The sequence below is a fragment of the Salvelinus alpinus genome, chromosome 1 (assembly GCF_045679555.1).
Source record: "Salvelinus alpinus chromosome 1, SLU_Salpinus.1, whole genome shotgun sequence".
NCBI classification, from domain to species: Eukaryota; Metazoa; Chordata; class Actinopteri; order Salmoniformes; family Salmonidae; genus Salvelinus; species Salvelinus alpinus.
In genome coordinates this window covers 67,774,411-67,796,144 of record NC_092086.1, presented here as the reverse complement: position 1 = coordinate 67,796,144, position 21,734 = coordinate 67,774,411, and the positions used below count along the sequence as shown (strand labels likewise).

At 41.8% G+C, this 21,734-nt stretch overlaps 1 protein-coding gene across 3 annotated transcripts in view; it reads left to right on the top strand.

Moving 5' to 3' along the window:
- Positions 1 to 21,734, top strand: part of LOC139583832 (gamma-aminobutyric acid receptor subunit gamma-2-like) — a 63,866-nt gene that overhangs the window by 1,014 nt on the left and 41,118 nt on the right. For all 3 annotated transcript variants that reach the window (XM_071415379.1, XM_071415361.1, XM_071415370.1), the window contains exons 2-6: positions 6,504 to 6,646; positions 7,526 to 7,593; positions 17,729 to 17,949; positions 18,555 to 18,637; positions 20,376 to 20,513. In XM_071415379.1, coding sequence (XP_071271480.1) covers positions 6,504 to 6,646; positions 7,526 to 7,593; positions 17,729 to 17,949; positions 18,555 to 18,637; positions 20,376 to 20,513 — 653 coding nt within the window. The remainder of the gene's footprint in view (positions 1 to 6,503; positions 6,647 to 7,525; positions 7,594 to 17,728; positions 17,950 to 18,554; positions 18,638 to 20,375; positions 20,514 to 21,734) is intronic.

The window sequence follows — 21,734 nt, the reverse complement described above, 5'->3', positions numbered from 1 at the left end:
AACCATTGTTTTCACACATTGTAATGACATGTTAACAGGTTGGTTAGGTAGTGTTGGCCCCGCCATGTCATTCACTGTAATGTTTAACGTGATTCCAATAGAGCCGTTTTTGGGGAGGATCTGCAGGATGTCCATTATTTCCACGGGTGTATTCGCTGTAGAAGGAATATAATCACGGTTCTGTAGGCTACTGGGCAATGCGATTCAGATCTGAATAATATTTAAAGCCATTGCCATGAACAAATATGTATAAAATAGCATACCATATCTATATATTGAACCATTGCAAATGTAAGCTACTTTTTGCATGTACTGTATGCATACCCTAATTGCATATGTGAATACCTGGTGAAGGCATAGTCTATTGATGTATGTTCCTTATGTTCCAAGATCCAAAGCATCAACATTCCCAGAATGTTTTTAAGGTGACGGACTGTGACTACAACCATCCTGATGTCTTAACGCTTGAGAATATTATACTGATTCACTGCTAACTCCTGAATCTGTGGAAAGAAAATGCTCAGTTGACTTGTCACGAAAAGGCAGCCATTGCACCAAGAAAACGTGAACACTTGAGAAGGAAGCAGATGGTTTAAGGGCTCACATCGCTTCTGTCTTGTGTGCTCCTTGAGGGTGAGAAATGGAGGGTGATAGATCAGTGTTCATTCAATCACCATCGTGGAAAATGTGACCACGGAGCTCTCTGGCCTAGATTAAAATGTCTGCACTGTGTGCGCAATTGTATTCACACACATTTCAGCCTTTAACGTGATTCAACCCTAATTGAATAGGATTCTGTGGTTAAGAGTTCAGAAATGTACAGTAGGATTTGTATATGCATCTGGGACCTGTGGTTATATCATATCACAGATCACATGAGCATGTTAACTAGATGTATGACATGTTTATCAAAGAAAGACACCGTAAAGGTGCATTCTAGTTAGTAAATTCTAGGAGGAATACTTACATGATACATACATAGGCACCTGTGAAAGAGCAACACTGTATAGGCTGTCAAGGCGAGGTACAACTTAAGGTTTGGCCTGTCCCTACAAAAGGCAAAGGGATTTTATTTTGACACATTTATTTGAAGGGTATAGTTGTTACTACAATTTCCTTACCAGCTATTTGAATTTCAATACTGAGTATGAGTATGACCTATGAAACCACTGTTAGTAACAATAAGATATTCATAACAATAAGATACTCATAACAATAACATACTCATACAATAAGATACTCATAACAATAACAAACTTCCACTCCAACTATTTGGTTTACAGTATACTGGGCCATGCTCCACGACCACCCATAGTTGGTAGCATCGGCACCCAGGGGAAACACGATGTAATCCCCAGGAAGTATCTGTAAACCCAGGAAGTGCCAAGGCCTTGCCAGCACGAAGTAGTGTCACAATGAGAGACTACCTGTAGCCTAGTGGCCCTCCCTTGGACCCCACCCCACCCAGGCATTTTGTGTTGTGATGTCTCTGATTTCAAAAGGTCAATAGATCATCACAGGTCAGGTAATCTGTGTTGAGTGGATTATCACAATATGATTATTAAGCCATGCCCTGACAGTGCTGGATTAAGGTGGGCCCTAGGCCAGAGGCATAGAAAACAATAGGTGTATTAAGCTGTATCACATTGGTGTGCCTAAATGTGTCGTGTTTGATACATTATGCAACCATTTCAGGCAATCACACTGTGCCCACACCATGTACTAACTAGATGGTCAAGTCAGAGCTCCAGTACAGCAAAACTCAGCATGGCGCTACTGTCAAAATATCTATTGTTAATTTGCTCCTCTCAATGTGTCCTCTCGCTGTATACTCTCTTTCATCTCACTTGACATAATCAACCATGTTGGTTGTATGTTGGACAGGTTGAATAGCCTTTTGTCTAAGAGGACAACAATACACAGTATGGCATATGGAGGACATTTGTCAACGGCTTATAGGAACCAAGGGCTTAAATCAAGTAAGTCACTGTATTGCATGCCAGAAGCAATGCCCTGGGTTGGAGCCCATGTTGCCCATTGGGTTAAACAGCAGCATACCACCCTGCATACCACTGCTGGCTTGCTTCTGAAGCTAAGCAGGGTTGGTCCTGGTCAGTCCCTGGATGGGAGACCAGGTGCTGCTGGAAGTGGTGTTGGAGGGCCAGTAGGAGGCACTCTTTCCTCTGGTCTAAACAAAGATCCCAATGCCCCAGGGCAGTGATTGGGGACACTGCTCTGTGTAGGGTGCCGTCTTTCGGATGGGACGTTAAACGGGTGTCCTGACTCTCTGAGGTCATTAAAGATCCCATGGCACTTATTGTAAGAGTAGGGGTGTTAACCCCGGTGTCCTGGCTAAATTCCCAATCTGGCCCTCAACCATCACGGTCACCTAATAATCCCCAGTTTACAATTGGCTCATTCATCCCCCTCCTCTCCCCTGTAACTATTCCCCAGGTCGTTGCTGCAAATGAGAACGTGTTCTCAGTCAACTTACCTGGTAAAATAACGGTTAAATAAAATAAAAAGAAATAAAAAAAACTGGCCCTGATCACAGCATCTGTTGCTATTACACAACTTATATGTCAGACAAACTGCATCTATAGTGTGATCCCTCAGAAGGTCTATGTTACAATGACCTACAGGTGTCTCATGTCTCTACTGGACAAAACTTCAATGAAGGAAGTGTCTGGCTCTTCCTGTTTTCTTTGACGGAAGGAATTGGAGATAGACAGGCCTGTGGGTTTGGCCACGCACATCTATTTATGTGCTTTGGGTATGTCTGCATTATTTTGAGAGCACATTTTTACAATTGTTCACCAAATATGAAGAGATAAAGCTTCTCTCTCCCTGGTTGAAAGCACGTATATGTAACGAATGTAATGTCATGTAATATATAGGTAATATAATGTGAAGTAATGTAATGTAATGTATAGGTAAAACCTGAGGGGTTACTTCTACGCCGTGACTCAAGAGTTTGTCGTCTCCGATACCCATGGGGGAAATGTGAGGACAATTTTAGATTCTGGGATACGACTATGATTTGGGTCTCAGTGTTGAACTGATAACACATGTAGCCAGGACCTTCCAGTCAGTATTACAATAATCCTGAAGTAGGACCACTGGGATTTATATATACTTTTACATTAGACACTTCATTTTCCTGGTGCATAAGATACCGCTGACTGTGAGGTATCTCAGGATGGTCACTGCTGTGTTAGCCTGCGGGTAGTGTTTTACAATTATCCTGGAAGACACTCTGAATATGGGCCGCTGGGCCTATTCTTAATCCTAAAAAGTAAGGTTATTTTCAAAGGGCACAGGGCATAAGCCTACTGTAGTGAGTAAACTGAGGATGATACTATGAACAAGTATTTATATAACCTACTTCCTTAAATTCCCACCTGCATGACACTTAATGTGTAGAGAATTACAGTAGGCCTACGTAGTCCCATCTTTCAATTGAACTGTTCTGTTTTAACCAATCAGCTTTCAGGCCTTCCAGGATTCTGCGATCACTTTTTTGTTTGTTGCAAAATTCCCTGCATATTATGGGAGGGCTTGCAAATTTGACCCGTCACCGCACTATTTCCGCATTTAAAAAATCAGTTAGTCACAATACTATCGCATAAAACTGACCCATCACCGCAGTACAAAAATAAGACTTGCAATTTCAACCAATCGCTGCACATTTACCGCATAACATGGTTCAATCAAGCGACTCGTCAACAAACGTGTTCCTTCATCAGCGCATTTTCGCGACAAATATCAGCAAAAAATCCCAGAGAAATCCTGGAGGGACTGAGCTTCAGTGTGTTATTGGATTTTGACTTGGATTTGCCATCTTCTGCTAGCTAGTTCCCTCACAAGCCTGTGTGTAGGCCTACTGGTCCTTTTGTCTTATCTGAACTGTGGATACAAATTAAACCAAGAGTCCTGTGCCTCTCAAATTGGCCTAATCTGCCCTAGGTTTTCTTTCATCATTGTTTATTTATTTATTTATTTAACCTTTATTTGTCCAGGTTAGTCTCATTGAGAACATCTCTTTTTCATTTTTTTTTTATTGTTGAATTTTTGTTTCTAATCTGTCTGATTCCATTTAGTCAGGATCATCTGAGTCCACGAATATCACTGCTGCAAGAGGTGAGCTAATCAGGGCAGGCCACCACAGGTCAGTTGATCTGTCACTAATAGCTCTGTGTCCTCAGGACAGGGCACCGGGAGGGAAGCCATTTTACAAAATCTCAGCTAAACTCCAATCTCACCCTCCATGAAATGAACAAACATAGGCATTTTCATCTTGTTCCACCAGCGTATATAGATATCCTAGTACCTTCACTATAGCAATAACACGCAAAGTGGTGTGAGGACCTCCATTAAGGCAGTTTGTGTTTTTGTATTTCATTAAGATTGTGCTAGCTAGCATAATGAGTCTTCATTAGGTGTAATGATTGTAAGAATGGTGACTAGTGATTGCCTAGTGTCTCGTGTGTGGTTGGCTGCATGGGAAGAGAGTTCGGAGGGCCGTGCCAGCATTAGCCACAATCACAAACACAGGGAAATGATAGCTTACGGAAACGTGACATACTATCAACAGGGAAGCAGGGATTTTTCCACATGATAATATAATGCTCAAGAGACATTTTAAGTATACATCAAAATTATCACCGCTTTTTTTGTAACATTTGAAATGATGGTTTAGTCACTGATTTGGGTATCTTAAATGTATATTGGTATTGGATTAATTATTGGTTTTGATAAACATTTAATCAGACAGCATATTTAACAGTACTCATGTAACCTGCATTTTCAAATGCATCCTAAATTGTTTCACAAAGACCGTGTTTCACATGCTGACATTTGAGTTCTCTTTTCATCTGATAACAGTTTTCACATGATGCAACCACAGTAAAGGACAATTTAAACATTTGAGTATACAGTAGGAAACAGTCCTCTTGTGGTTAGCTAGGCCCTTCTCAATAGAGGTAGCTACAATAACATTAGTGCACTCCAGTGCACTCCAGCATCACACTCTAGCTTGGACATATTTACGGGCCTCCCTTTACCAAATGAACCAGTGATACTTCAGATCTGTCTGAGGTACATGCACAGATTTCTCTTTCATCCAGCCACTTCTGGAGGATTTCCATTGACAGTACAGAGTTCTGTTAAAACCTAGTAACAGCACCTGAACGCCATTGGCTCAACTCTGTAGTGGATTAAAACCACAGATCTAAAATGTTCAGTCTATTTCAATGTACATTCTAGTTCTATGATTCGAATCAGATCCATTTACAGTGTCCAAGATAGCCCAAAAAGATCCAAGCGGTCCTGAATCCGTCTATGAAGTTTTAATGTGAGTGCGGTGCCGCCATATAGGAATATTGAGCACTTAATGCTGCCTGAGGAAGACCGGTAGTCAAAACACGATATCCTGCACCATACCTAAGTGCATGAAAAAGCCATTAGAGAGATATGTGATGTGTGTCTTTTGTTTTTGCACCATGGAAAAAAAACATCCAAGCTCAAAAGCCTCTCTCTGCTCAAAGGGCTTCCGGTGGCTGGCTGTTCTCAAGGTTGTTTTATTATATATCCCTCAGATTCCATGGTTACTGAGTTGGGGTGAGCTCTGGAGCTGTGAGTTCTGATACAATCGAAAGCCTTCATATTCCATCGTATTGTGCCATTGGCAGTAACAACCTCGCAGAACCCACAATCTGTGTTTGTTAGGCTGATCACACACTTCATGGCAGTTTGTTGCCGTTAGCACTTCTAGATCAAGCTCATCTGTGGTGTACTCCAATGCACCATTATTAGCCTATGCATGTCTCCGGCCTCAGTTTCCCAGACCCATTGCAAAACACCTTTTATTCAGCATGCAATTCAGTTAGCTGACTCTTGGCTGAGTGAAGCGAACATTTATGAGGATTGTTGAGACATCTTAATGCATTGAGACGTTTTACAGATGTGAGCCACGTCACAAGACTGACCCTTCTGCTTGAGCACTGAAAAGAGTGCAGAAAACCAAAGAATCCTTTTACAAAATTTCACAAATGGAACACTGTCTGTACCTTGCATTTCTTCAGGGTTGTGGAAGGGTTTTGGAAGTATCTCTCCCCATTTTTCTCCCCTAACTGCGTTTTTGGGGACTATGGCACTATTCATTGTCGTCATCCTCAGTTCCAGCTGCGCTATGGGACTGGTGTCAGTTTGTGAGGACTTTCATGTAGGGCAACACATAGAGATCAGTGGCAATCAGCAGGAGTTCTGCCCTTTTATCCCATTTCTGGCTTGTCCTTTAATTTCAACCAGAGGGAAGTGCACATTTGTAAGAACGGAGCCTAAACACATAGCAAGCTTAGCCTAGCGTGATGTAGTGGTCTTTGCTGTGCTGATGTTAAGGGAAGTTGCTGATTTTCTCTCTTTTCATTTGACCTCACTGCTTATAGTGCTGGTGGAAGAATCATTTATTCATATTTCCTCTGTTCCCTTTTTCCTCTCCTCAGCTCCATCCAGACTGAAAACGACGATGATGAAGTGACAAACAAAACTTGGGTGTTGACTCCCAAAGTGTACGAGAGCGATGTCACCAACATCCTAAACAGCCTACTAGATGGCTACGATAACAAACTGCGACCAGATATAGGAGGTAGGTGTCACACCAACGCACAGTGATTGGCTGCTGCTGCTGCTACGGCCGCCCTCTCCGTTACCAATCTCCATTCTCATCAGCATCGTCAACACAAGCCGCGAGGGATGAACAGACACCATCATCACTGATAGCATCGTCAACGACAGTCCTCTCATTTCAATGAGCCCATTCAGACTACAGGACCATAGGCCCACCACAGTATGACTCATGTAGCATTGTTATGCAGAGGCGGCGTCAGCTGTGAAAGCTGGACGGGCTGGTAATGCATCGTGGGCCTTTTAGCATTGTCCGTCACTGCACTGCTGTGGGCCAAGTATAGAGTCAGTGAAGTAGCTTTCTCTCCCTTCACTTTGACTGGCAGCTGGGCTCAGCTCCCATGTTCAGACAGAGAATGCATACACGGGTGTAAGATCTTAATTTGACCCGTATCGTCGCAGGAAAATGATTCTGCAGCGACAGGATTTGAATGTTCAGTCCATAATGTTGCATGATCAGTGGTCTGGCTACTAGCTGACCAAAATTAGGCTACGAGAAAAGTGCAATAATGTTACCGTGCGTTAGTGCAGGTGTTCAGTGAATTTGTGTAGATCATTAAGCTCATCTGCATGTCCTGCGGCACAGGAAACGTCTCAGCGACAACAGAGTGATCAAATGAAGATCCTACAGCTGTGGCTGCAGTATATCAGAGAGAGAGAGAGAGAGAGAGATTTTCAGCACCATGGACAGCTAACACCATACCATAACTTCACACTCATACACACTAACTGCTACAGCATCACAAGCTATATAGCCTTGACATAAGATAGACGTCAACAACACAAAATACCCCATCGTTCATCGAATGTGCATCATTACACTTGTTTTTTCTTCTTTCAGTCAAACCAACCGTGATCCACACAGACATGTTTGTCAACAGTATCGGCCCAGTAAATGCTATCAATATGGTGAGTATACTAGTCCCCTCTCTCAAATTACACTCTGATGCTACAGTAATATTTTATCTCGGTAGCCGGTGAATTGTTTTTGTTTATCGTCTCATCATTGCACTTCTTCCCATACATTTGGCGTCATAGATACATTTGAAGTTGTAATGTTGATGAATTGCGTTATGTAATGAATGACATAATTGTGTTGTGCTTGTGTTGCTTTCATGTCACGCCACGGATTGTTGCATACATCAAACTTGAGATAATATGGCCTGATTCCTGCTCAAGGTAATATCATGGCTTTTGTTGCATTTCCTTGACTATGGTTGTCGGATAAACATATAGAATTAAATGGAGTAGGCCCATACTAACTTGATGGAATAAGCTATTTGTAGACGGAGTACAGGCGTTAAGCTGGGCTGTAAAAACAGGGCAGGATGGGTATGGCTTGAAGAGCCTGTACTCTGACCGAAATCCCTGCTGAGGATCATATTTCATTGCAACTCAGCACAACAATCTCTCATCTCCATCATCGGCGAGCACCAAGCCACAGAAAGTCTTAACACAAGTGTGGCTCTTTTACCGTCATCACAGGGTTAAGAGACAGTCACGGTTTTGATCTCCTGTTAATCACCTTGAGGCTGTGTATGTGTGCGTTGTGTGTTTGTCTGCATGGGGCGTGCCCATGTGTGTGCATGCACGTGCATGTGTGAAGACCACATTGATTTCTGTACATTTAGATGTAATCAGTGCTGTAGGTACGTTCACATGAAATCGCATGGCTGTTGTTGAGGAAATTGTGGTGAGGATGCTAGCTTTTCTAAAGAGAAGAGGATTATGGGTCGACTGATGATGCAGGGGTGTCTCAAAGCATGGACATAATGGTGAACAGTATGGTATAAACTAGGACTACTCACTCTGCCAGAGCTCTTAGGATCGTCCGTTTGGAGCAAGGCCTGCTTGGGTGGGTCGTCAGTTGAAATGTCCTGTACAAAGATAGTTTCAATTTTTTTGTGGTCATATGAATGCTTTCTTCCAGGTTCCTTCTCGACAATGCAACAACAATAATAAATAATAAAATAAGAATATCAACATAAAGTAAATGGCCCAGTAGAATAGAATAGACATTTTAGCATAAGTATAATACAGGAAGACACCATTTATAGTCCAATATTTACACGTGTCAGGGAAGGGGGGATTGGGTGAAAAAGGTTTAAATTGTACAGTATTAGTAATAGTAAATAAGAGTCTGGTGGCAGCAGTTGTGATGTGTGTGTAACATGCATGTATATATTAGAGGTCGACCGATTATGATTTTTCAACACCGATACCGATTATTGGAGGACCAAAAAAAGGCGATACCGATTAATCGGCCAATTTGTATTTTATTTATTTGTAATAATGACAATTACAACAATACTGAATGAACACTTATTTTAACTTAATATAATACATCAATAAAATCAATTTAGCCTCAAATAAATAATGAAACATGTTCAATTTGGTTAAAATAATGCAAAAACAAAGTGTTGGAGAAGAAAGTAAAAGTGCAATATGTGCCATGTAAGAAAGCTAACGTTTAAGTTCCTTGCTCAGAACATGAGAACATATGAAAGCTGGTGGTTCCTTTTAACATGAGTCTTCAATATTCCCAGGTAAGAAGTTTTAGGTTGTAGTTATTATAGGAATTATAGGACTATTTCTCTCTATACGATTTGTATTTCATATACCTTTGACTATTGGATGTTCTTATAGGCACTTTAGTATTGCCAGTGTAACAGTATAGCTTCCATCCCTCTCCTCGCCGCTACCTGGGCTCGAACCAGGAACACATCGACAACAGCCACCCTCGAAGCAGCGTTACCCATGCAGAGCAAGGGGAACAACTACTCCAAGTCTCAGAGCGAGTGACGTTTGAAGCGCTATTAGCGCGCACCCCAACCCGCTAACTAGCTAGCCATTTCACATCGGTTACACCAGCCTAATCTCGGGAGTTGATAGGCTTGAAGTCATAAACAGCGCAATGCTTGAAGCCTACCATCACTCAGTCAGACTGCTCTATCAAATCATAGACTTAATTATAACATAATAATTTTGCGTGCCAGCGAGTCATCAGGGTTCATTCTGCTGACATTGAATGCTGCAGTACGGGCTCTCAGCATGGTACGGATTTCTCTGTTCATCCAGGGTTTTTGGTTGGGGTATGTCCGGGTTATTGCGAGTACAACATCATCAACACCTTCCCTAATGAAGCCTGTGACTGATTATGTACTGTATATTCCTCAATGTTAATAGATGAGTCCTGGATGGATGAATCTTCCAGTTAGCATTCTCAAAACAGTCCTGCAGCATTGCGTCTGCCTTCTCCGTCCAGCGTCTCACTATTCTTCGTGTTGGTGACTAATTCTTGAGTTGCTGCTTGTAGGCGGGGAATAGGAACAGAGAGACGTGACCTGATTGGCCAAAGTGGGGGCGGGGGGATGGCTTTGTACACATCACGCATGTTTGCGTACACATGGTCCAGCACATTGTTTCCTGTCAAGGGGCAGGATACATGTTGTTGATACTTTGGAAACATTTGTTTTAAATTTGCTTGGTTAAAATCTCCCGTGACAAAGACTGCTTCTAGGTTATACCTCTAGTTTTGGGTTTAATGTGTCAATGTATAGTTCATGTACATGAATAATCAATTCATTTAATTACTGTTTTACCTTAGCCACGGAATCCCTTGTTTGATATGAGACAGACATATTTTTTTAAGCTGGAGGCAGCCGTTTTTCCAACCTAAGTGTCATACGGAATCTGGGCAAGTCCCTTGCCATTTGATTGAGAGCCAGCAAGCAGCACCAGAAGCGGTGTGTTTTCCCTTTACGAGACAGACAGCCTACAGTAGTCGACCTAATAACTATCAGTAGTTAAAACAAATATTTTCAAGAAAGAAACATGTCAGCCAAACAGGTAACATATAGGTTATGCATAATACACCACATGACCAAAAGTATGTGGACACCTGTTTGTCAAACATCTCATTAATACGGTTTTGGTCCCCCATTTGCTGCTATAACAGCCTCTACTCTTCTGGGCAGGCTTTCCAATAGATGTTGGCACATTGCTGCAGGGACTTGCTTCCATTCAGCCACAACAGCATTAGTGAAGTCGGGCACTGATGTTGGGCGATTAGGCCTGGCTCGCAGTCGGCGTTTCAATTCATCCCAAAGGTGTTCGATGGGTTTGAGGTCAAGGTTCTTTGCAGGCCAGTCAAGTTCTTCCACACCAATCTCGACAAACCCTTTCTCTATGGACCTTCCTTTGTTCACGGGGGAATTGTCATGCTGAGACAGGAAAGGGCCTTCCCCAAACGGTTGCCACAAATTTGGAAGCACAGAATCGTCTACTGTCAATGTTTGTCGATGGAGATTGCATTGCTGTCTGCACGGTTTTATACACCTGTCAGCAATGGATGTGGATTAAATATCTGAATTTGAAAAGGGGTCCACTTACTTTTGTATATATAGTCTATGTTTTTATTCCAAATGTAGAGTATTATTTATGAGCACGTATTTATGTATTGACGTATATTTTCCAACACCAATTGTTGTGTATAGAATGCTGCTTTGCTAAAGTAGCTTAAAAAAACAAAATGCTACAAAGTATGTGACGTAAATGTTATACTGATGTACAGGATCAGCAATGCAGAATGGACTGAATTGGTTTCTGAAGCTTCATGTACAGTAGGCCTCGATATCCTGACTGTTTGATTATGCTTGTTTTTTTAGACTGTGAAAGCCCATTAGCTCTGAGACATAGATCAGGCTGGGGTGGAATGGGATGGACCCCCCTACTGTGTTGAGAGACAGAGGTGGGATAGGGAGCAAATTTGAGCTCCCTCTTGGCAAGGCCCAAATGAAAAGGCATGAGAGCCATGTCATTGGCTTTGGGCTGTCTGTTTATTTATATATATTTTTTATATAGCCTATTGAATTGGCATAGGTGTGTTCTGGGTAACAGAGTTGCTTTTTTATCTCGTTTATGACTCTTTGGTGTGGATTTGGGCTTTATTGTTGGGCTAAGCTTTGTAGAAAATGTAATGCCTCTATGCCTTCTCACACACACACACAACTCCCCAGATTTTTTTCTACCCGCACATCACTTTTGAACCTCAGGGCTCTACCGTTCCATAAAGCATAATGAAAAAAATAAAACTGTCAAATAGTAATCAAATAATATACCCCCTATCTGCCCATCTCTATTTTCTCTCTTTCGCTTTCCCTCTTTTTCTTCCTCTCTCTCTTTCGCTTTCCCTCTTTTTCTTCCTCTCTCTCTTTCGCTTTCCCTCTTTTTCTTCCTCTCTCTCTTTCGCTTTCCCTCTTTTTCTTCCTCTCTCTCTTTCGCTTTCCCTCTTTTTCTTCCTCTCTCTCTTTCACTTTCCCTCTTTTTCTTCCCCTCTCTCTCTCTCTCTCTCTCCCTCTTTTTCTTCCTCTCTCTCTCTCTCTTTCGCTTTCCCTCTTTTTCTTCCTCTCTCTCTCTCTTTCGCTTTCCCTCTCTCTCTCCTCTCTCTCTCTCTTTCGCTTTCCCTCTTTTTCTTCCTCTCTCTCTCTCTCTTTCGCTTTCCCTCTTTTTCTTCCTCTCTCTCTCTCTCTCTCACTCAAACACACACGACTACACACACACTGGTCTCCCCTTTCTTCAGTGCTCTATTGAATACCTTTCATATACAGTACCTTCAGAAAGTATTCACACCCCTTGACTTTATCCACATTTTGCTGTGTTACAGCCTGAATTTGAAATGGATAGAATTTAGATTTGTTGTCACAGGCCTACACACAATATTCCATAAAGTCATAGTGGAATTGTGATTTTAGAGTTTTTTACAAATTAACTAAAAATGAAAAGCTCAAATGTCTTGAGTCAATAAGTATTCAGGAGTAGAAATGTGCTTAACAAGTCACATAATATGTTGCATGGACTCTGTGTGCAATAATAGTGTTCAACATGATTTTTGAATGACTACCTCATCTCTGTACACCACACATACAATTATCTGTTAGGTACCTCAGTCGAGCAGTGAATTTCAAACACAGATTCAACCACAAAGACCAGGGAGGTTTTCCAATGCCTCTCAAAGAAGGGCTCCTGTTGGTAGATGGGTAAAAAAGAGCAGACATTGAATATCCCTTTGAGCATGGTGAAGTTATAAATTACACTTTGGATTGTGTATCAGTACACCCAGTCACTACAAAGATAGTCATCCTTCCTTACCCAGTTGCCAGAGAGGAAGGAAACCTCTGAGGGACTTGACCATGAGGCCAAAGGTGACTTTAAAACAGTTAAAGTTTAATGGCTGTGATAGGAGAAAATTGAGGATGGATCAACAACATTGTAGTAACTCCACAATACTAACCTAAATTACAGAGTGAAAATAAGGAAGCCTGTACAGAATAAAAATGTTCAAAAACATGCATCCTGTTTACAACAAGGCACTAAAGTAATACTACAAAAAATGTGGCAAAGCAATTCACTTTTAGTCCTGAATAAAACGCGTTATGTTTGGGGCACATCCAATACAATACATTACTGAGTACCACTCCATATTTTCAAGCATAGTGGTGGCTGCATCATGTTATTGTCACGCCCTGACCATAGAGAGCTGTTTATTCTCTATGTTGGTTAGGTTGGGGTGTGATTAAGGGTGGGTTATCTAGGGGAATTATATATCTATGTTGGCCTGGTATGGTTCCCAATCAGAGGCAGCTGTTTATTGTTGTCTCTGATTGGGGATCATATTTAGGTAGCCATTTCCCCATTGTGCTTTGTGGGATCTTGTCTAGGTATAGTTGCCAGTGAGCATTATATCAGCTTCACGTTTCGTTTGTGTGCTTTATTGTTTTTGTTCTTTGAGTTTTTCTCTTCCTAATAAAAGGGATGGAAACATACCACGCTGCATCTTGGTCCAATCATTATGACGAGCGTGACAGTTATGGGTATGCTTATAATTGTTAAGGACTGGGGTGTACTCCAGGGTAAAAAATAATCAGAATGGACTTAAGCACAGGCAAAAAAAATCCTAGAGGAAAACCTGGTACAGTCTACTTTCCACCAGACACTGGGAGATGAATTCAGCTTTCAGCTTCACAATAATCTAAAACACTAGGCCAAATCAACACTGGATTTTCTTACTCAGAAGACAGTGAATGTTCCTGAGTGGCTGAGTTACAGTTTTGACTTAAATCTGCCTGAAAATGGTTGTCTAGCAATGATCAATAACCAATATGACATTGCTTGAAGAAATTTGAAAAGAATAACGGGCAAATGTTGCACAATCCAGGTGTGGAAAGCTCTTAGAGACTTACCCAGAAAGAAACCCAGCTGTAATTGTTGCCAAAGGTGCTTCTAAAAAGTATTGACTCAGGGGTGTGAATACTTATGGTACCTGTTACACCCTGGCCTTAGTTATCTTTGTTTTCTTTATTATTTTAGTTAGGTCAGGGTGTGACATGGGGGATGTATGTGTTTTGTATTGTCTAGGGTTTTTTGTATGTTTATGGGGCAGTGTTCAGTCTAGGTGTTTGTATGTCTATCGTTGTCTCTGATTGGGAGCCATATTTAGGCAGCCATAGTCATTAGGTAGTTTGTGGGTGATTGTCTATGTCAATGTTGCATGTTAGCACTTAGTTTGTATAGCTTCACGTTCGTCGGTTTATTGTTTTGATTTTGTTTGTATAGTGTTCTTCGTTTTCGTCTTTATTAAAAGTAAAGATGTATTGCTATCACGCTGCGCCTTGGTCCTCCTCTCTTTCCCGTAACGACGATCGTGACAGTACCAGTCAAAAGTTTGGACACACCTACTCAGTACAGGGTTTTCTTTATTTTTACTATGTTCTACATTGTAGAATAATAGTGAAGACATCAAAACTACGAAATAACACATATGGAATCGTGCAGTTACCAAAAAAGGGTTAAACAAATCAAAATATATTTTATATTTGAGATTCTTAAAAGAAGCCACCTTCTGCCTTGATGACAGCTTTGTACACACTTGGCATTCTCTCAACCAGCTTCATGAGGTAGTCACCTAGAAAGCATTTCAATTAACATGCGTGCCTTGTCAAAAGTTAATTTGTGGACTTTCTTTCCTTCTTAATGCGTTTGAGCAAATCAGTAGTGTTGTGACAAGGTAGGAGTGGTATACAGAAGATAGCCTTATTTGGTAAAGACCAAGTCCATATTATGGCAAGAACAGCTCAAATAAGCAAAGAGAAATGACAGTCCATCTTTACTTTAAGACATGAAGGTCAGTCAATACAGAACATTTCAAGAACTTTTACATTTTCTTCAAGTGCACTCGCAAAAACCATCAAGTGCTATGATGTAGCTGGCTCTCATGAGGACCACCACAGGAAAGGAATACCCAGACCCTGCTGCAGAGGATAAGTTCATTGGAGTTAACTGCACCTCAGTTTGCAGCTCAAATAAATGCTTCACAGAGTTCAAGTAACGACACATCTCAATATCAACTGTTCAGACGAGACTGCGTGAATCAGGCCTTAACGGTCGAAAATCTGCAAAGAAACCACTACTAAAGGACACCAATAAGAAGAAGAGACTTGCTTAGGCCAAGAAACACAAGCAATAGACATTCGGCCGGTGGAAATCTGTCCTTTTGTCTGATGAGTCCAAATTTGAGATTTTTGGTTCTAGCTACCGTGTCTTTGTGAGACGCAGAGTAGGTGAACAGATGATCTCCGCATGTGTGATTCCCACCGTGAAGCATGGTGATGGTGGGGGAGTGCTTTGCTGGTGACACTCTCTGTGATTTATTTAGAATTCGAGGCACACTTAACCAGAATGGCTACCACAGCATTCTGCTGCGATACGCCATCATATCTGGTTTGCGCTTAGTGGGACTATCATTTATTTTTCAACAGGACAATGACAAAAAACACACCTCCAGGCTGTGTAAGGGCTATTTGACAAAGAAGGAGAGTGATGGAGTGCTGCATCAGATGACCTGGCCTCCACAATCACCCGACCTCAATCCAATTGAGATGGTTTGGGATGAGTTGGATCGCAGAGTGAAGGAAAATTAGCCAACAGGTGCTCAGCATATGTGGGAACTTCTTCAAGACTGTTGGTAAAGCATTCCTCATGAAGCTGCTTGAGAGAATGCCAAGTGTGTGCAAACCTGTCATCAAGGCAAAGGGTGGCTACTTTGAGGAATCTCAATTATAAAATAGATTTTGATTTGTTTAACACTTTTGCTTACTACATGATTCCATATGTGTTATTTCATAGTTTTGATGTCTTCACTATTTGTCTACAATGTAAAAAAAAGAAAAACCCTTGAATGAGTATGTGTGTCCAAACTTTTAACTGGTACTGTATGCACATGAGATATTTCTATAGATATATTAAATTTGCAAAATGTATGGGATATTATGGGATTTTGTGTGTAGATGGGTGATAACAGAAATATGTTTAATCCATTTTGAATTCAGGCTGTAACAAAACTAAGTGTTGATTAAGTCAAGGGGTATGATTACTTTCTGAAGGCACTGCATGGAGGTAACTGCCAGAATAAAGGAAACACTTGTGTAAATGAGGGATTCAAAGTATATTGAAAGCAGGTGCTTCCACACAGGTATGGTTCCTGAGTTAATTAGGCAATTAACATCCCATCATGCTTAGGATCATGTATAAAACTGCCCAGTTGCCCATTATTTTGGCTACCATAGAAGAAGAGTTCTCAGTGACTTCGAAAGAGGGGTCTCAAAGGAGCATAGGGGTTTTCAAGGGTGTGTGTGTGTGTGTTTTCGTGTGTGCGTGTGTGTGTGTGTCTCGGTCACCAGATCTCAACCCAATTGAGATTCCAGAGTGGCATCTGAGACAGCATTTTCCACAACCATCAACAAAACATCAAATTATGGAATTTCGCATTGAATAATGGTGTCACATCCCTACAATAGATTTCCAGACACTTGTAGAATCTATGCCAAGGCGCATTGAAACTGTCCTGGCAGCTTGTGGTGGCCCAAGCCAGGAGGACGAGAATGAGGGGAGGAGGAGAGAGAAGGACTGAAGGAGTTGTGAGAAGCAGAGGAAGTTACCTGTATATCCCAGCCCTGTTGAATGGGAGACAGTGAACACTGCAGAAAACACTTTTCAGGGAGGTTATGAGGTTAGATAATACTATTGCTTTACAATGTAAAGTTAAGATCACTTTATTTTTCAGTTGCACACAAAATCCAACCGAAATGTGACTTTCACTTTTAACCCAACTCCTCCGAAAGACACACACACACAGGTTTTTGGAGAGGTCCGGTGGGCTGCCACACGGGGCACCCAGGGAGCTGTTATTGTGGGGGGTTAAGTGCCTTACTCAAGGGCACAACAGCAGGCAATGACTTCTAGGATTTGATACCCTCCGGTTGCCAGCTCACTTCCCAACAGATTGTTTTTCCTGTCAGACCCAGAATTCGAACTGGCAAGCCCCCAGTTGCTGGATCGCTAAGCTACCTGCCGCCCCAGGGAAGCCATTCTTTGCCCCGTTAAACATTTCATTTTCAGGTTGAGATGGTCCAGTTCAGCACCACTATTTCATCAGGACAAAGGATTCATGGCCTGAAAGGAAGCCATTTTTCTTAGAGAAAGTGCTCTTCCAACATATGGCTGGCAGCATTACACTTCAATGTAGTTGTAAAACTGCCCTCAGAATAAACGGTTTTGGTGGAACCTGGAGAGTGATTTGTATTAACAGTTCTGGATGTCTCTCGTTCCTGTTAAGGGTCTCAGGGCACTCGGATCTAGTTAATGATCCCAGGGTGCTCAATGGTAATGTTTTTATTCGTTGTTAAATTTCAACACAGACTTTAACATGTATATAAAGGATGACTGTGGATGGAATTCACTCAAAACTGCCATAGTGATGGGCTTTGTGTCTTTTGTAGTTTATGAGCTACTGCCTGTGCACATAGCTCTTATTCTGAAATGGGATACATCTACCTGTGAGGGTTGTCTACCTTGTAGTAGTAGCAGGTTGTTACAGTAGCAAAAAACATTCTCTAATCTCATTTGGCCTTAGGAGAAATAGCTACTGCGTAACACCGCAATGCCGGTTTGATTGAATCGAGCCTGTGTGGTTTTTTTTTCTCTGCAGGAGTACACCATCGACATCTTTTTTGCCCAGACGTGGTATGACCGGAGATTGAAGTTCAACAGTACCATGAAGGTCCTGCGTCTCAACAGCAACATGGTGGGCAAGATCTGGATCCCCGACACCTTCTTTCGCAACTCCAAGAAGGCCGATGCCCACTGGATCACCACGCCCAATCGCATGCTTCGGATCTGGAACGATGGACGGATACTCTACACACTGCGGTGAGATGTCCAATGAAGAGGCACCGATGGATGACCCCGACACAAATGAGGGAACAGAAACTGTTTCCAGTTGACTGTATCTGACAGGCGGTAGTTCTCTATCGGCACTGATTGAGCTTTGGACCACGTTAATTATCCTAATTTGGTGCCCCCAGTTAAGAAAGGAGAGTAGCTTCAGCCTGGCAGTACTGATGTGGTCTAGTCTAGAGAACGCAGTGGTCTAGGATGAACGGTATCTACTATCTAGCTAGATAACTCTCTCTCTCTCTCATACTGTCTAATTAGAGGAGGAACTATGCTGGACCCAGCTGTGATTGATGTTCTCCCAGAATGCAACCACAGTTCATTAATTCGTTAGGGAACTCCAACCTCACCAATGGCTAATTGTATCGTCCTAATGCTGAATAGAATGATACATGACAAACGTGAATGGATGAGTAATGTCATTATTGCCCATTTTGTCATTTAGAAGGTTTAATGAGTCTGACTTTCAAGTCCACTGAATGGTAGAAATCAGACAGGATTGTTACAAAACAGAAGTATGTTAGACGCTTTGTTGACAACCCCAACCAGCACAGTAAACGGTGTGTTTTTTCTGTTTGCAGGTTGACTATTGATGCCGAGTGCCAGCTTAAACTGAACAACTTTCCAATGGATGAGCACTCCTGTCCCCTGGAGTTTTCAAGCTGTAAGTCTGGCCATATGCTCTCTACTACCCCACCGTCTCGCTCACTCTCTCTCTTGCTCACATACACTCTATATATCTCTCTGCATGGCGTCCACATGCCCGCTTCCAACTGCAACAGCAGTGGCAGCCAAGAACAAGCACCATGCCATGCTGATGAAGACATCAGCACAGTGGACAAAATGCTCCCATGTTTTTTCCCCCCCTTTTTACTATTGTGAGTTAGGGGAAAAGGAAAGAGACAGCAGTACATTTTGAGAAGGGAGAAGCAATACGTTTTTACATTGACCTCCAAACCGTAGAAGTTTAGATCCAGTACAGTAGCAGTGGTGGAAAAATTATTCAATTTTTCGTCGTACTTGAGTAAAAGTAAAGATACCTTAATAGAAAATGACTCAAGTAACAGTGAAAGTCACCCAGTAAAATACTGCTTGAGTAAAAGTGTACACGTATTTGGTTTAAATATACTTAAGTATCAAAAGTAAATGTATAAATCATTTCTTATTCCTCATATCAAGTCAACCAGACGACACAATTTTACAATTTTCTTGTTTTTTACATTTATGTATTGCCAAGGGCACACTCCAACACTCGGACATCATTTACAAATGAAGCATTTGTCTTTAGTCAGTCCGCCAGATCAGAGGCAGTGGGGATGACCAGGGATGTTCTCTTGATAAGTCTGTGAATTGGACCATTTCCCTGTGCTGCTTAGCATTCAAAATGTACTTTTGGGTGTCAGGGAAAATGTATGGAGTAAAAAGTACATCATTTCCTTTAGGAATGTAGTGAAGTAAAAGTAAAATATGACAAAAATATGAATAGTAAAGTAAAGTACAGATACTCAAAAAAACAGCTTAAGTAGTACTTTAAAGTATTTTTACTTAAGTACTTTACACCGCTATACAGTAGCCAGGCAGGCAGGGTTGGTGAGAGAGACCACAGCCAGAGAAATCAGTGTTCCTCATGAGGAGCTGATGGGGATGGGGTTCGTGGTAATGAGCCTGTAAGTGAGCTACAGATACACCATGGGACTGTCTTGGGAGAGAGAGAGAGGTTCCTAAATAGCTCCAGGGCAACAAGAAAGAGAAATGAGAGTTGAAGCCCTAAAAACAGAAGAGAAAAACACATTTAAAATTGATGAAAGCCACGGATGATTCCAGTGGCTGAAATCAGTTTGAAGTGCATTAGCTTCCCTCAGTTGCAGCACACGATGCAGCATATTCTTTTTTTCAGCACACACTGAGAAAGAGTGCTACGTTCACTGCAACCATTTTGTAATGTATCCTGAAAGCATAGCCATCTCTGGAAGGATAGAATGGCCTTAATGTGGACAGCAGATAAAGACTACAACCTTCAATCCTATGTGTTTAAAAATGTAAAAACCCACCACAGCTTGCACTTGGGAAAGTTGAGATGCATTAAATCACCCCATTTAGCATGATGTAGGCCTATGCATTGTTGTTTTCTTCTCTGGACAGAAATCAACAAAGACTTGACTCAAGGTCAGTCGTTATTAGTGTCCAGTCACTATTTAGGATTGCACCGTACGATGTTACTGAATGTTCATTGTCCACTTTACATTACAGTGGCCTTAACCCGAATAACCATTGGAGTGCTACAGAAGTACATAGTGTAACACATCACCTGTGCAACACATTTTAATATGGGATGAATTCAGTCATAGACCACCAGGTAGCAATGTCCAGAGCTAACGGTCAACCCCCACCCCCCTGTTCAGATGGCTACCCCAGAGAGGAGATAGTGTACAAGTGGAAGAGGAGCTCCGTGGAGGTGGGAGACATCCGCTCCTGGAGGCTCTACCAGTTCTCCTTTGTTGGCCTGAGGAACACCTCCGAGATCGTCAGGACCGTGTCAGGTAATGGTCTCGTTCTTTTTCTCTGTCTCTCTCTCTCTCTCTCTCTCTCTGAGCTTCCCTGTATTGAATGTGCTGTGGTTTACTCAAGGAGCCCCCCTTTCTGGCGCATGCAGCGTGCATGATATGTGCACCCTGGTGAATTAAAATGCTGTGTGCCTAGTAACAGAGGAAAACATATGCATTATTTTAGGAGAGGATCTTATCCAGAGCATACATTTTCGTATTCTGTTTGTATTGGTCCCCCATGGGAATCAAACCCACAACGTTGGCTTTGCAAGTGCCACGCTCTACCTACTGAGCCACACAGGACATTTTGCATGCACACATTATCTGTTGGCGCATTCCACTAGAAACAAAGCAGGAAATGAATGAACCTGAGGAAAATGGCTCCTCGGCGGCTAAAGTTTATCAGAGGCTGTTTTTAGTTGTTGAATGCTTATTATATGTGGTGGTGTGTTAAGAGGCTTGTATAGAAATGCGTGGATTGGTTGGGTAGTCACCGTGATATTCTATGGTGTACAGCCTGACAGGGAGCTTTACCTTTGGCCCACACAAAATGGCTGACAAGTTTCCTCTAAAAGGCCAAACCTAAATAGTGACAGTCATAAAGATATAATGCCATTTTAGCAGTTATTTCCCCTAAATGGCAGCTACAGAAGAAGAAGTGATAACCAGAGGAAACGCAATCTGTTAAAATGATCATGAAACGTGGCAAGACTCTTTTTGGCTTCTGGAGGGAGTGCATATTAAGAAAGATCTTTAAAAGATACTCCATTTATTTAGATGTTTCGCTTACCGGTAAATGGATATTGATCACGCAGAATGGATCTATATTTCATCTGTTTAGGACTATGTCCCTGGCCTAAAGAAACAGACGTGATTGTATCAGACATGCTTTAGTAGAGCAATTAGGTCTTACATTTTCTTCAGATTACATCTCTGTATATTTGCGAAGGCAATTGTTGTTGTACCGAAAGGTACACATTTTGCTATGTTCTAAGACACTTCCGGTTAGTTTTCCATTTACTGCGAAGGGGACATAACGTACGATGCATTTATTATATTGACTCTTTTGGTCATTGATTGTAATACTGGTGTCATTGCACATATGATTGTTAGGCTACACTCTTAGAAACCTAAAAGGGTTCTTCTGCTGTCCCCATAGGATAACCTTTTGAATAACCCTTTTTGGCTCAAAAAGGGTTCTCCTATGGGGACAGC